We start from the raw sequence: 16,026 nt of genomic DNA, 5'->3' as shown, positions 1-16,026 counted from the left end.
CAACTCACATGGTTCCCTCTATCACTGGCACAATGCCAGTTGGAATAGAATATCAATCCAATTGGAGTCTCTTGGGAAAACTCCCTCATGGGTTTGTGCTATTGGACTGTTCCAATGTAACTACCCTTCCCTCTGTTCTCACCAACTCCCCCCCTCCCCCAACACACACACGCACACACACACACACACACGCCATGTTTCCAGCCCACCCAACTTCAGCTCACCAGGTAGCTAGACAAATCCTGCCCAAAGTAAGTCCTCCTTCTGCTTGGTGCAATCCTTCTGCAGGGAAGTATTTTAAAAGCAAGAGCTTCCAGGATGCTCTTGCTGATAGACTCTGTGCTCGGCCTGTGTTTTGAACTTACTTACACTGCCTTAGTAAATTGCTGGCTACACTGGTTCCAGTAAATTGTTAGTCATGAGTTTCTCTCCTTTTGTCAGATTTATTTTTCTCCCTCTGCCTTTCTGAAGGATGGAACTCTTGCTGAGACACAACCTGAGAAGCAGCATTCACATGCCGATCAATGGCAGGCTTTTCACACCCGCATCGTGATCAAATTGGATCCTGTCCCGTACTAGCCACATTAAACGTTGGTGCTGGATAGTCACTCAATGGCTGCTTTGCCCTTCCTTAACTCCAGACACTGAGGGTGGTTACAGCAGCCTTTCTGAACATCCCATGGAAGCAGGAGATCTTGTCGCATGGCAGAGTCTACCACTACCTCTGAGCCAGATGCACCTTGATCAAGTCTGCAGCACCGTCTCTAAACGTTCCTATCTCCAACTTGGGTGCCAATGACGCAGCAACAAGTCAACTACTGCAGCTCACCACCACCTTCTCAGGGCATTTAAGGGAGGGCATAAAATACTGCCCAGCCAGCAATGCCCACTTTGCATGAGTGAATTTTTTAAAAACCGTCACGCCCAAAGGTTGTTCAGATTTATTAACACCACTGAGTAATAGTCTACTGACGAAACTGGTTATACGGCCCTGCAAACAAAGACATCACCTTGGTGTTTAATCTGGCAATAATGTTCCTCATATAACTTCAGAATAATTGATCAGGTCATTCTAATCCACTGCTGCCTGGTGTCTCAGTAAATTTGTCCTTTATACCTTCTTCCTCTACAGTCCCTGCCATATAATACCTAGCCAATGACATCATGACAACAAGGCTAATGGGCTGCTCTATTGTGAAAGAAACAAAACATACAAGTAAGGCTGTTATGTAAAGGGCAAAGGTGAAACCTCATCTTAAACATGGTGTACACTTTTGGTCACATTATCTAAGTAAGTTTGCAAGTGGGGCAGTGCTTCAGAGGAGGTTCGCAAGATTGATACCTGGAGTGAATGGATTGTCTTATGAGGAAAGGTTGAACAGACCTAGTTTGTCTCCACTGGAGTTTAGAAAAGTGAAGGGTGAGCTGATTGTAATGTAAAAGTTCCTGAAGGGTCTGCAGGAGTATGTCATTCAAACCATCAGGCCCCTGCCACACCATTCAGTATGATCATTGCTGATCAAGCAATTCAATGTGTTTTACCCACCCCATACTCATCACCCTGAACACCAATGTTAATGAGAAATCTATCAATCTTCTTGATTAGTAAGATGATCAAGGGTTATGGTAAGAAGGCAGGAGAATGGAGCTTGAGAAATTGATCAGCCATGATTGCCATGTGGAGCAGACTCAATGGGCTCAATGGCCTAATTCTGCTCCTATGTTTTATTGTCTCTACAGGATGGCACGGTCACTCAGTGGTTAGCATTGTTGCCTCAGTGCCAGGGACCCGGGTTCGATTCCCGCTTTGGATGACTGTTTGAATGGCGTTTGCAAATTCTCCCCGTGTCTGCATGGGTTTTCTCTGGGTACTCCGGTTTCCTCCCACAATCCAAAAATGAGCAGGTTAGGTGAATTGGCCATGCTAAATTGCCCATAGTATCAGGTGCATTAGTCCAGGCTAAATAGAAGGTAGGGGAATTGGTCCGGGTGGGTTGCTCGGTGGAGGGTCGGTGTGGACTTGTTGGGCCAAAGGACCTGTTTCCATATTATAGGGAATCTAATCTAATCTACCTGAACCATACTCAAAAGCTGAGCTTCCTCAGCCTGCTGTAATAGGGAATTTCAAAGCTTCAGGACCCTGCTGAGTAAAATCATTTCTTCTCATCTCCAACCCAATGTAAACAATGCCCTTGGTTTTAGATTTCCCAACCATGGGAATCCTGGAACTACCCTACCTACCTGTTTAAGCAATTTATCGGTTCCAGTTGGATCACCTGTCATTCTCAGAAAATCTAGAGAATGCAGTCTTTACCGCATGAGAATTGGAGTACAGGAATAGTGAAGACCTGCTTCAATTGTGTAGGAGCTGGGTGAGACTGCACGTGTGGTACTGTTGCAGTTTCAGTCTCCATATCCCGGGCAGGATATTTTTGTTATCGAGGGTGTGCAACAAAGGATCATGGGATCTTGTGGAGGTAGAGGTTCGATGGGCTGAATGGCCTACATCTGCTTCTTTATTTTTAACATTTCTGTGTATTGATGCATCTCCCTGTCCCTTCATGATGAAGGCCAGTGCAATGTAATACCAATGGGTAAGACAGTGAGACAGTTATGTATATCAGGATGTGATATCAGTTGTCAAGTCCAAGAGATTTGAAGAAAAAATGGAACAATTTGTATTAGTCAGAGATGTACTGATGGAGAACCAACACTATTATGTACTACAATGGAAATGAAAGAGTTTGCAGAAACCTCCCAGAGTCAGGAAACAGTTGGATATAGGTAAGGGGAGAGCTGCTCCAGGACACACCCAGTCAGCAGAGACCAGGATGGCCACCTGCCTGTTTCCTGAGTTTACAAAATAGAGCACCAAACCATAGCAACACGGAAGGTAGGAGAACGAGTCTGCGATTCAGTCCTTGATCGTGGTTGACCCTGTATCTCAATGCCATATTCGCACTTTCTTTCCATTCTCCTTGTTGTCTTTGATATTTCTTGCTCTGGGGTCCCAGAACACTCAGCTAAGAGCATTGAGGGAGTGCCATGAGGCAGGGGCTGACATAGGCAGTGGCCTTCCTCACTGTGGATTGACAGCACAATCCCAACATCCAACTAAGACATTGGTTAGGCAACTCTAGAAATATTGCATGCAATTCTGCGCGCTCTCCTGTCAGAACAATGCTGCAAAACGTGAACAGGTTCAGCAAAGAATTACAAGAATATTTCTGGGGTTGGAAGGTTTGAGCTAGAGGGAGAGGCTGAAACCCAAACATATAAATAGAAAGCAGGAATTGTCAGCATTGCTTTGCATGAGGCTCACTGAAGATGTTACCCAGTAAGGTAATGAAATGTCTGGAAATGAATCTTTCAGCTCAGCGAGCAAAACCAAATCCAAATCCTCAACCTGAGCACCAATCTTCTCAAAACTCGCTAAGACGCTGAATAGAGTAGTAGAGGCATAGAGATGTACAGCACAGAAACAGTCCCTTCGGTCCAATCCGTCCATGTCGACCAGTTTTCCCAAGCCAATCTAGTCCCACCTGCCAGCACCTGGCCCATATCCCTCCAAACCCTTCCTATTCATATACCCATCCAAATGCCTCTTAAATGTTGCAATTGTACCAGCCTCCACCACATCCTCTGGCAGCTCATTCCATACACGTACCACCCTCTGCGTGAAAACATAGCCCCTTAGGTCCCTTTTATATTTTTCCCCTCTCATCCTAAACCAATGCCCTCTAGTTCTGGACTCTCCGATCCCAGGGAAAAGACTTTGTCTATTTACCCTATCCATGCCCCTCATAATTTTGTAAATCTCTATAAGGTCACCCCTCAGCCTCCGATGCTCCAGGGAAAACAGCCCCAGCCTGTTCAGCATTTCCCTGTAGCTCAAATCCTCCAACCCTGGAAACATTCTTGTAAATCTTTTCTGAACCCTTTCAAGTTCCACAACATCTTTCCGATAGGAAGACCAGAATTGCATGCAATATTCCAACAGTGGCCTAACCAATGTCCTGTACAGCCGCAACATGACCTCCCAACTCCTGTACTCAGTACTCTGACCAATAAAGGAAAGCATACCAAACATCTTCTTCACTATCCTATCTACCTGCGACTCCATTTTCAAGGAGCTATGAACCTGCACTCCAACGCCTCTTTGTTCAGCAACACTCTAGGACCTTACCATTAAGTGAATAAGGCCTGCTAAGATTTGCTTTCCCAAAATGCAGCACCTCGCATTTATCTGAATTAAACTCCATCTGCCACTTCTCAGCCCATTGGCCCATCTGATCAAGATCCTGTTGTACTCTGAGGTAACCCTCTTTGCTGTCCACTACACCTCCAATTTTGGTGTCATCTGCACATTTACTAACTGTACCTCTTATGCTCGCATCCAAATCATTTTTATAAATGACAAAAAAATAGAGGACCCAGCACCGATCCTTGTGGAACTCCACTGGTCACAGGCCTCCAGTCTGAAAAACAACCCCCCACCATCACCACCCTCTGTCTTCTACCTTTGAGCCAGTTCTGTATCCAAATGGCTAGTTCTCCCTATATTCCGTGAGATCTAACCTTGCTAATCAGTCTCCCATGGGGAACCTTGTCGAACGCCTTACTGAAGTCCATTTAGATCACATCTATTGCTCTGCCCTCATCAATCCTCTTTGTTACTTCTTCAAAAAGCTCAATCAAGTTTGTGAGACATGATTTCCCACGCACAAAGCCATGTTGACTATCCCTAATCAGTTCTTGTCTTTCCAAATACATGTACATCCTGTCCCTCAGGATTCCCTCCAACAACTTGCCCACAACCAACGTCAGACTCACTGGTCTATAGTTCCCTGGCTTGTCCTTATCACCTTTCTTAAAGAGTGGGACACGTTAGCCAACCTCCAGTCTTCTGGCACCTCACCTGTGACTATCGATGATACAAATATCTCAGCAAGAGACCCAGCAATCACTTCTCTAGTTTCCCACAGAGTTCTAGGGTACACCTGATCAGGTCCTCGGTATTTATCCATCTTTGTGAGTTTCAAGACATCCAGCACTTCCTCCTCTGTAATCTGGACATTTTGCAAGGTGTCACTATCTATTTCCCTACAGTCTATATCTTCCATATTCTTTTCCACAGTAAATACTGATGCAAAATACTCTTTTAGTATCTCACCCATTTTCTGTGGCTCCACACAAAGGCCACCTTGCTTATCTTTGAGGGGCCCTATTCTCTCCCTAGTTACCCTTTTGTCCTTGATGTACTTGTAAACAACCTTTGGATTCTCCTTAATTCTATTTGCCAAAGCTATCTCATGTCCTCTGTTTGTCCTCCTGATTTCCTTCTTAAGTATACTCCGACTGCCTTTATACTCTTCTAAGGATTCACTCGATCTATCCTGTTTATAACTTACATATGCTTTCTCCTTTTTCTTAACCAACCCTCAATTTCTTTAGTCATCCAGCACTCCCTATACCTACCAGCCTTTCCTTTCACCCTAACAGGAATATACTTTCTCTGGATTCTCGTTATCTCACTGGGGCTGTTTTCCAAAGAGTGTTGGAGGCTGAGGAGTGACCTTACAGAGATTTCTGAAATCATAAGGGGCATGGATAGGGTTAATGTGGGGGGGGGGGGGGGGGTTTAGAACTAGAGGACACAGGTTTGGGGTGAGAGCGGAAAGATTATAAAAGGGACCTAAGGGGCAACCTTTTCACACAGAGGGTGGTACGTGTATGGAATGTGCTGCCAGAGGAAGTGGTGGAGGCTGGTACAATTGCAACATTTAAAACACATTTGGATGGGTATATGAATAGCAAGGGTTTAGACGGATATTGGCCAAGTGCTGGCAAATGGGACTAGATTAGATTGGATATCTGATTGGCATGGATGGGTTGGACCAAAGGATCTGTTTCAGTGCTGTACATCTTTGACTCTGGGAGCACTTAGAAGCAGTTAGAGTGTGCACCTTCCAATTAAGGCATCAAGAGGATTGTTAGTTTCACTATCTGTCGGAATCTGGAGTAGGTAGTTTATGCACCTGCTTCCTTCTTTGAATGTGGTCGCTGTTTTCTTTAAGGCTCCGTCTGTACATGTCCCATGATGACACAGACCGTTGTTTAGATTTGATCTCTTCATTGATATGAAGTTTCAAAGCCTGGCATAGGCTGAAATGGATCAGGCCTGAACGAGTATAGAGCAGAAAGTATCCTCGTCTTACATTTGAGCTCCTTTCTTAGACAATTTAGATCACTTTGCAGTACACACAGATTCAGCAAATCTGTGTCTTGACCAAATTTCCCATCCTGCCTTGCTTCCACAATGCAGTCCTTCATAAGTCTTCAGTCAACGTGTGATTTCTCTTCAGACAGTCCATGTGACTACTCTGACACATGGCCTTTCTCTCCCACAGGAAGCTATTGGGGCCAGTTTGTTAGATACCTTCAACAGGGAGCTGGATGTGGCCCTTACAGCTAAAGGTGTGTAGGAGTTGGGGAGAGGGCGGGAATAGAACCCTGAGGTGGTGTGTTCAGCCATGACCTTATTAAATAGTGGTGCAGGTTCGAAGGGCCGAATGGCCCACTCTTGCACCTATTTTCTATGTTTGTAAGCAACCTGTATAACTTCACCCAGGAAAAATGAAACAATCACACAGTTTCAAAAAAAGAAATATGTTAAAAGGAAATGCCAGCTTACAAGTCTCATTCCGGAACTTGATGGACAAGGAAGATGTCGTAATACATCAGGCTGAACATCAACCTACAAATCCTTCCAACACATGCCAATGACAATAAGATAAGCATAAAATGTAGGAGCAGTAGTAGGCCATTCAGCCCACATAGTCTGTTCTGTCATTGAAGCAGATTGGAGGTGATCTGATAACCCTCAACTCCGCTTTCCTGCCTACTTCCCCATAACCCTTGATTCTCTTACAGATTAAAAATGTTGTGGGCAGCAGCAATGGGAGAGATTCCTGGTCAGCCATACACTGAAAAGAATATTGAAATCTCTACTTCAACTGACCATAGCTCCAGACCTTGCTGTGTACATGTACGTGTTGTCTCAGCAGCATAGACTTCCTGACTGAACTGTAACACACCACCACCACCACCACCTGGTACAGAGTTGGAGTCTGGATACCGAACAGTTCATTTACTTACTGATTGAACTCTCTGGAGAACCATATCACTGTTTGGTGTTGAGTTAAGGTTAAATTAATTACTGGTTAAGGAATTAACAAAACAAGGCTCACTAGTCTCTCATTGTTTGTAGACCAGTGGTCCAGTTTACCCATGAGGTCCATTGAATCCTCGCCTCCAATCAGTCATTTTCCCAAAGTGTTGCTGGAAAAGCGCAGCAGGTCAGGCAGCTTCCAAGGAGAAGGAGAGTCGATGTTTCGGGCATGAGCCCTTCTTCAGGAATCATGCCCGAAGCGTCGACTCTCCTGCTCCTTAGATGCTGCCTGACCTGCTGCGCTTTTCCAGCAACACATTTTCAGCTCTAATCTCCAGCATCTGTAGTCCTCACTTTCTCCTGGAACATTTTTCCCAAAGTCCCCTGGGCACGACTTGAGATTGAAAAGTTGCCATTTCTCCAGTTGAGTGAGAGGTTCCTTTAAAAATGAGTCTGAAGTACTTCTTTGGAACTTCCTTAGGCTCCACTAAAGAGCAGGTTCAGGGACTCGGTGACCTCAAAGACAAAGCTCCTGTGTATAAAAAGTCATTGGAGTTTGGAAGAATTAAAGGCAACTTTATCAAAACATATTCGATTCTTAAGGGACTTCACAGGATCGATATGGAGAGACTGCTTCAGTTGTGGGAGAGCCAAGGGTCAGAGGGCGTAATTTCAGAATAAGGGGTTGTAATGAGGTCAGCCAAATAGACTCATAGAATACGAGTCCCCTGACTAGACCAGATTAATAGCCCCCATCAAGGAGCCCTGACTGACAGGTGTGGAAAGAGGTGTCCGACGTCCTGGTCACTCTGAGAGATGGCTTTGAGGGGTTCTCCAGATGTAAATAATGGATGGTTTAGTGATGGGATGCCGGGCTCTGTGGAGTTATTTCAGGATCACTCTTTTATGACTGAGATAAGGAGGAATTATTGTCCCTGAGAGTAGCGTATCAGTGGAATTCTCTACCACAGAGGATTATTGATGCTTGGTCATTAAGAACATTCATGGCTGAGATAGACAGATCTCTAATCAGTTAGGGAATCCAGTGCTGTGGAAAATGGAGTTGAGGATTATTTAATCAGCCGTGATCTCATTGAATGGCAGAGCGGACTCAATAGGCTGAATGGTCTACTTCTGCTTTGATGTCTTATGATCTTATTTTGCCCAGTCACTGAAAGAGATCCTGCTTTGAGGAAGGTTATTCTGATGGAAACCAGTGCCACCTGCTGGTAGAGAAGGAATAATGTTGTTGTTCAGAGAGAAAGATCAAAATGTTCTGTCTAACTCTCATTTTATATTAATGAACACGGACCTTGAAAAGCTCTGAGAGGTATTTAATGCAGGCTCGTTCAGTTTTTTTATCAACTGGTTGTGTGATTCAACCTAACTCGTGGGCGGCACGGTGGCACAGTTGTGGGCGGCACGGTGGCACAGTGGTTAGCACTGCTGCCTCACAGCGCCTGAAGACCCGGGTTCAATTCCCGACTCAGGCGACTGACTGTGTGGAGTTTGCACGTTCTCCCCGTGTCTGCGTGGGTTTCCTCCTGGTGCTCCGGTTTCCTCCCACAGTCCAAAGATGTGCGGGTGAGGTGAATTGGCCATGCTAAATTGCCCGTAGTGTTAGGTAAGGGGTAATGTAGGGGTATGGGTGGGTTTCGCTTCGGCGGGTCGGTGTGGACTTGTTGGGCCGAAGGGCCTGTTTCCACACTGTAAGTCTAATCTAATCTAAAAAAAAACTCCCATTCTAAATATAGATATTTCAACCATTTTCCTGTTCCTTATAATAACTAACCATTTCCTTGATTCCAATTTGAATGAGAAAATACAGGACCAGAACATACAGTCCTCAGCTTTGATCTGAGACAACACGTGGATCTCTGACCTCATTGTCACTACTTTGATTCTTTTTTCTGTCAAATCAATCTTTCTCTGCCTTTAAATGTACAAACAACTGAGCATCCACATCGTGATAGTGTAGAGAATTGTAAAGATTCACATCCCACTACTCTGAACTTATAATTCGAGATTCTTAATGAGATTGAAACTGGGCCCAGTTTCAGTGCCGATAGTTACGCTAAAACTGTGTATAACTGGACCAAGATTCCCCTTTTTAGACTATTTCCATGCCTTACGTTAAGAGCCAACATATCACTTAGCTTCTCAGTTGGTTGTTGTCCCAGTATACCAGCCTTCAGTGTTCATACATAATGGATGTCAACAAATGAACCTATTTTTAATTGTTTGATTTGTAGGAGGGAAGTTAAAAGTGAGTTTTAAAGATCTCTGATCGGGGCAACAGTCTGTCACATCTCCAAAAAATGGTAATTATTCACTGAATCTTCGAGCACAGGAGAAAACCTATTGCCTGACTCGACATGTGTCAATTATCTGCTGGCTCCCATAAACAAAACAAGAGGTTTATCCCTCTCTTCTGCCTTTCTCTACTCTCCTGTCTTTCTGCTTTCCTGGGAAAATCTTTTATTTTTCAAGTGTTTCTCAACTTTTCTTTCAAAAGTTATCATCTACTTCAGTCCCCTTTTCAAGTGACACATTTCACTTTGCAATAACATGCTTTGTTTAAAAAAAACTTCAAGTATCTTTCATTCAGTTCTTAGGTGAATTATATTTAACTGTGTGGTTTCTGGTCATTACATGCCTATCAGTGATATAGTTACTGTTTATTTATTCATATCAATATCCTTTAGAATGTTGAATATCTCTATCTAATCTCCCCTTGACTAATTGACTTGCAGTTTCTCTTTCTCCATCTCTGAAATCCAATGTGGCCGGTTCAATTCTCCTTTCCAACCCCTGCAACTCAAACTATTACTGTTCGTAGCACTAGCGTTTGCTTCTTTGCCCTCTGTTTTATATTGTAGAATTACTGTAGAACCAACTCTTCAAGTGTGCTTGACCTCTTGCCACTGATAATTTCATTGATAGCATTCAACAGATCTTGCATTGTTTCAGGATGACAAAGATCAGGGTCTGGATATTGAAGAGTATATGACCTTCAAGAAAAATAGGAAGCTGGTTAAATATGGAAGGGTGGCACTGTCAAACTAGAATGGTGTTTGTGCACGAGTTAGAGATGACTTTAAGTCAGAAGATCGGAATGCAGAATTGTTCTGGATGGAGATGAGAGAAAGTGAGGGAAAGAAATCATGAATCGAGTTGATCTACAAGCCTCTTAACAGTTTAGTGCAATGTGGGACCAAGTATACAAGAAAAAATATTGTGCACTTGTGATGATGAGATGGCAACAAATGTCTTTAATCTGCTTATAATTTGAAAAAATCCATTGGTCGTAATTAGATTTAATTAGATTCCCTACAGTGTGGAAACAGGCCATTTGGCCCAACAAATCCGCACTAACCACCCAAAGAGTAACCCACCCAGACCCATTTCCCTCTGACTAATGCACTAAACACTACGGGCAATTTAGCATGGCCAAGTCACCTGACCTGCACACCTTTGGATTGCGGGAGGAAACCGGAGCACCCCGAGGAAACCCACGCAGACACAGGGAGAATGTGCAAACTCCACACAAGGAATCTAGGTCCCTGGCGCTCTGTCGCAGCAGTGCTAACCACTTAGCTACTGTACCACCCTATAATCCTTACAATGTGGAAGCAAGCCATTTGGCCCATCAAATCCACACCAACCCTCCAAAGAGCATCCCACCCAGACCCACGTAACCCTGCATTTTCCAAGGCAAATCATCCAGTCTGCACATCTTTGGACTGTGAGAGGAAACCCATGCAGACACCGGGAGAATGTGCAAACTCCACACAGTCACCCGAAGTTGGAATTGAACCTGGATCCCTGGTGCTGTGAGGCAGCAGTGCTAACCACTGAGTGACCGTGGATACTAGCACTAGCTAGATCAGGAGTCCACAGACAAAAACGAAGGTGTCTGAAAAAGCTCAGCAGGTCTGGCAACATCTGTGGAAAGAAAGCAAAATGAACGTTCCTGAATTCATCAGAACTGATTGTAGCTGATTGTGTTCATAGAATACTTTTGAGATAATTTCCTAGACCAAATCACTCTGTAACTCACCAGAGAGTGTAACGTGACAGCATTAATTAATGATCTCAGCATTAAAGCATCCATTAGTAGCAGCATCTCCATTATGAATGAAACTTACATTCAATTTAAAAGGGAGTAGTGTGGGTATGAGACTAGTTGTTTAAACATAAATAAGGGCAAGTATTTGGGCACGAAAGCTGAGCTTGCTGAAGTGAACCGGTATATGAGGCTAGAGATGAATCGGTAGAGATGCAGCAGTAGATATTTTAGGTGATATTTCAGATATTTCAAACATACGTCTGTCCTTCTGGTTAGAGATCCTCTGTGTTGCTTGGGAAAGTTAAAAATGGCAGCAATCACTTCTTGAATCACTGACAACCAAATCTATATTTAATTGCCACTACCAGTAAGATTTTTAATCTGGATGGGCAAGAGTGACCCCTTTTCTGGAGGTGAGTGGTAGTGTAACCAACTGACAGATCACTTACAATGTAACATTCTGTGGTAATTGAACTGTGAGATTCCTATGTAGGATAGGCAACTTTTTCAATTGTGATTACAAGTCTAGTTCTGTGTCCGGGGATTATAATCAGTTGATGTCCTTTATGTTAAACGTTCATTACCTTAAATTTTCTTTTTCAGGAGAGAAGGAAAGAGTTTGAGATGAATCTTTTGAAGACAGGCCTTGAACTGGAAACTGAAAATAAGGATGTGAGTGAAAGTCACTTTAATTCCATCATCTGATTATTGGCAGTCATCTAGGGCTGATGTCATTCTTCAGAGAAATTAGGAATGTCCAATAAATGCTGCATTGTGTGAATGAACAAATTTAATAAACCTTAGGAATACCCTTTACTTATGCCTTCTTTCTTTGAGACATAGTTTAAAATCCATTTCAATCTCCTTCAGCTTAACTAGAGTCATTTTATTTGTCAGATTCCACACTTGCAAAGTGCCATGGGGCATTTTGCTAAATTCAAGGTGCTATATAAATGTAACTTGTCATTGTTCTCAATTTATAGCAAGCCCTAATGGAAGCTGGCTGAGGACTCTGTTCCACTGGATTAGACTTGATTGGAAATACAGTGGATTCTTCACTTAAGCACAAGAGTGGAGCTTACACTGTCCTTTAGACAGAACAGGGGCAGCTCGTGGTTTGTGAATCATTGAACAGGTCCCCAGCTGCTCACTTGAAAACAAAGGAGGGAACATGGAGTTGGGATAAGTTGCAATAGCTGCATGCAGAGGGTATTCAGTAAAGATGAGAGTTTTAAATTGTATGTGTTTCTGATCTATCAATGAGTCCTGAAAATATGCAATCTGAATTATTTTGGAACAAATCTTCAATAACATGAAATCCAGGTGGTGTTAGTAGAGACACTGTTGGAGTATTGGACATGTGATTCTGGAAGCTTGTGTTGGACTCCCAGGGAGTGGATGATCAGACCTAAGATACCAGTGAGATAGGGGCTCCCTCTCTAGAGTAAAAAATGAGGTCTGCAGATGCTGGAGATCACAGCTGCAAATGTGTTGCTGGTCAAAGCACAGCAGGTTAGGCAGCATCTCAGGAATAGAGAATTCGACGTTTCGAGCATAAGCCCTTCATCAGGAATAAGAGAGAGAGAGCCAAGCCGGCTGAGATAAAAGGTAGGGAGGAGGGACTAGGGGGAGGGGCGATGGAGGTGGGATAGGTGGAAGGAGGTCAAGGTGAGGGTGATAGGCCGGAGTGGGGTGGGGGCGGAGAGGTCAGGAAGAGGATTACAGGTTAGGAGGGCGGTGCTGAGTTGAGGGAACCGACTGAGACAAGGTGGGGGGAGGGGAAATGAGGAAGCTGGAGAAATCTGAATTCATACCTTGTGGTTGGAGGGTTCCCAGGCGGAAGAAACAATGTGGGTCCTCAGCAGTTCCAGAAGACAACTCAGCACCATTTTCTCAAAGGCAGCTAGAGACAGGCAATAAATGCTGGTTGAGACAGTGACACCCCCTTCCATGATTGAATTAAACAAGGAGCAAACTACTGCAGATGATGGAATCTGAACTGAAAACAAAAAATGCTGGAGATCGCAGTGGGTCAAGCAGCATCCATGGAGAGGGAGAGCAAGCTAATGTTTTGAGTGTAATAAAGAATCAGCTAGATGCAAAACTTTATCTTGTTTTCTCTCCTTGGATGCTGCCTGACCAGCTGTAATCTTCAGTATTTTTTGTTTTCAATATAACAAAAGAAAATTCGTCCTCCAGCCATATTTGAAACACACACCTCTGTCTGACGCCCAACCCCCCCCATCCCCCCGGATGATGGAAAAGAACAAGCAGCTCATTGAAAGATAGTATTGCTGATAGCACGACCATGAAATAGAAACATGGAAAATAGGAGCAGCAGGAGGCCATTCAGTCCCTCACGCCTGCTCTGCCATTCAATATAATCATGGCTGATTATCCAACTCAATACCCTGTTCCCACTTTCTCCACAGATCTTTTGATCCCTTTAGCCCAAAGAATTGTATCTATTTCATGTGTGCTCCGATTTCCTCCCACAGCCCAAAGATGTGCAGGTTAGGTGAGTTGGCCATGCTAAGTTGCCCGTAGGGTTCTGGGATATGTAGGTTATGTGCATTAGTCAGGGCAAATATAGAGTAGGGGAATAGGTCTGGGTGAGTTATTCCTTGAAGTGCGGCTGTGGACTTGTTGGGTTAAATGGCCTGTTTCCACATTGTAGGGATTAGAGAGTTTTGAGAAGATTTGTAGCTGAGGTTGAAGTTTTGGATGTAGGTTTGCTCGCTGAGATGCAAGATTCATTTCCAGACATTTCGTTACCCTACGAGGTGACATCTTCAGTGGGCCTCTGGCGAAGCAATGCTGAAGATTCCTGCTTTCTATTTATATGTTTGGGCTTCTTTGGGTTGGTGAGGTCATTTGCTGACATCACCAACCCAAAGAAGCCCAAACATATAAATAGAAAGCAGGAATTTTCAGCATTGCTTCGCCTGAGGCCCACTGAACATGTTACCTAGTAGGGTAACGAAATGTCTGGAAATGAATCTTACATCTCAGCGAGCTAACCTACATTCAGAACTGTAGGGAATTCTATGATTGTATTTCCTTCTTGAAAACACTACAATGTTTTGGGTCTCTGTGGCAGAGAATTCCACAGGCTCACCACTCTCTGGATGAAGAAACATTTTACCTCAGTCCTAAACGGCCTGCCTTAAATCATTAGACTATCCCCAAGGTTCTGAACTCCCTGATCATTGGGAACACCCTCCCTGCAGTTACCCTGTGTAGATCCATTCATATTTTATACGTTGCCATGAAACCTTTGCTCCTTTTTATAAGCTCCAGTGTAATATAGCCTTAACCGATCCAACCTTTCTTCATAAAACAAATAAAATGAAAAGATAAAACAAAAGAACTGCAGGAACTAGAAATCAGAAACAACAACAGAAATCACTGGAAAAATACAGCTGATCTGGCAGCATCTGTGGAGAGAAAGCGGAGTTAATATTTCAAGTCCAGTGACCCTTCTGAAGAAGTTTTTCTTCAGACGTCAGTCTTGCCATCCCAGGAATCAGTCTGGTAACCTTCACTGCCCTCCCTCCAGACATCCTTCCTCAAATAATGGGAGCAAAAGTGCACACCATGACCATGAGGGTCAATGAAAAAATGAGTGGGAGATGGCCACCAGGAAGTTATATATTTACGTCAGGCAGCAGGGAAGACTGGGATAGAAAGCAGTTCCCATTAGGGCAGACCTGTTATATGTAGGGCCCCTCATTTTGGGGTGTAATGCCCATAATAGGTTTGAGCAATTTCATGCTGTGTTTTTGTCACCAAAAACTCCTGGCTTTCCTGCACCACATGCAAACTGTGTGTTGCATTGCAGAATTTATAGCTCTCTTTAATCAGGCTTCGATTAGTGGATTCAATGGAACATTTGTTCTAAACAACAGATGTAAGGATTGGGAGAACTCACCCAGTATTTCATTATGCCTCAGTGATAGTATCTCTACCCTTGAGCCAAAAGGCCAGGGTTCAGGATCCACCTGTCTCAGAGGTGTGTAATAACATCTCTGAACAGGTTGATGAGAAAATAGTTTGTTTTTACATTATGCTTCCTGCGTTAGGGAGAAGATTGACAGAACAACATAGGAAGGTCAATTGATTGTTCACACCCTCGAGCCTGTTCTGTCAGAGTTCAATAAAGCTGGCTAAATTTGGGGGACACTCATCTTCCTGGTTGATGTCACTGTCAGACATGGGGAGCAGAGGGTGTGTATGACATATTAGTTCTGAAAGAGTTAACGCTGAGCTCCTGTAGTCTGATGTCTCCCAGCCTCTGGACGGAGAATCAATCAGACTCTAGCATGGCCTCAGATGCCTCTTCTTAGTAATTGTTAATATGCCTCAGAGATAGAGTGATAGAGTTGTACAGCACAGAAACAGTTCAACTCATCCATGCTAACCAGATATCCTAAATTAATCTAGTCCCACTTGCCTGTATCCCTCTAAGCTCTTCCTATTCATATACCCATCCAAATGCCTTTTAAATGTTTTAATTATACTAGCCTCTACCACTTCCTTTGGCAGCTCATTCCATACACACATCACATTTTGTGTGAAAAAGCTGCCTGTTAGGTCCCAGTTATTGTAACCTGAGATGTAAGAAACCACATTATTATGAAAAGGCAAGCTGAGAGCTGTTTGTGACCCACCCTCCATTACTGAACAGCCCCTTAGACTGGCTTTGGAAGGAGGATTGGTGGCAGCACTCAATCCTGACCACAAACCACCAAGACATCACAGAGTGTATAAAATGGAGCTGCACTTT

The 16,026-nt window shown here is 43.7% G+C and overlaps 1 protein-coding gene across 1 annotated transcript in view; it reads left to right on the top strand.

Moving 5' to 3' along the window:
- The window catches only part of ano5a (anoctamin 5a), a 205,942-nt gene that overhangs the window by 133,647 nt on the left and 56,269 nt on the right, over positions 1–16,026 (top strand). Inside the window, exon 4 of the mRNA XM_060839101.1 lies at positions 11,844–11,912. Coding sequence (XP_060695084.1) covers positions 11,844–11,912 — 69 coding nt within the window. The remainder of the gene's footprint in view (positions 1–11,843; positions 11,913–16,026) is intronic.

This window comes from Hemiscyllium ocellatum, chromosome 18 (assembly GCF_020745735.1).
Source record: "Hemiscyllium ocellatum isolate sHemOce1 chromosome 18, sHemOce1.pat.X.cur, whole genome shotgun sequence".
In the NCBI taxonomy this organism is placed as follows: Eukaryota; Metazoa; Chordata; class Chondrichthyes; order Orectolobiformes; family Hemiscylliidae; genus Hemiscyllium; species Hemiscyllium ocellatum.
This window is presented reverse-complemented; position numbering and strand designations above follow the sequence as displayed.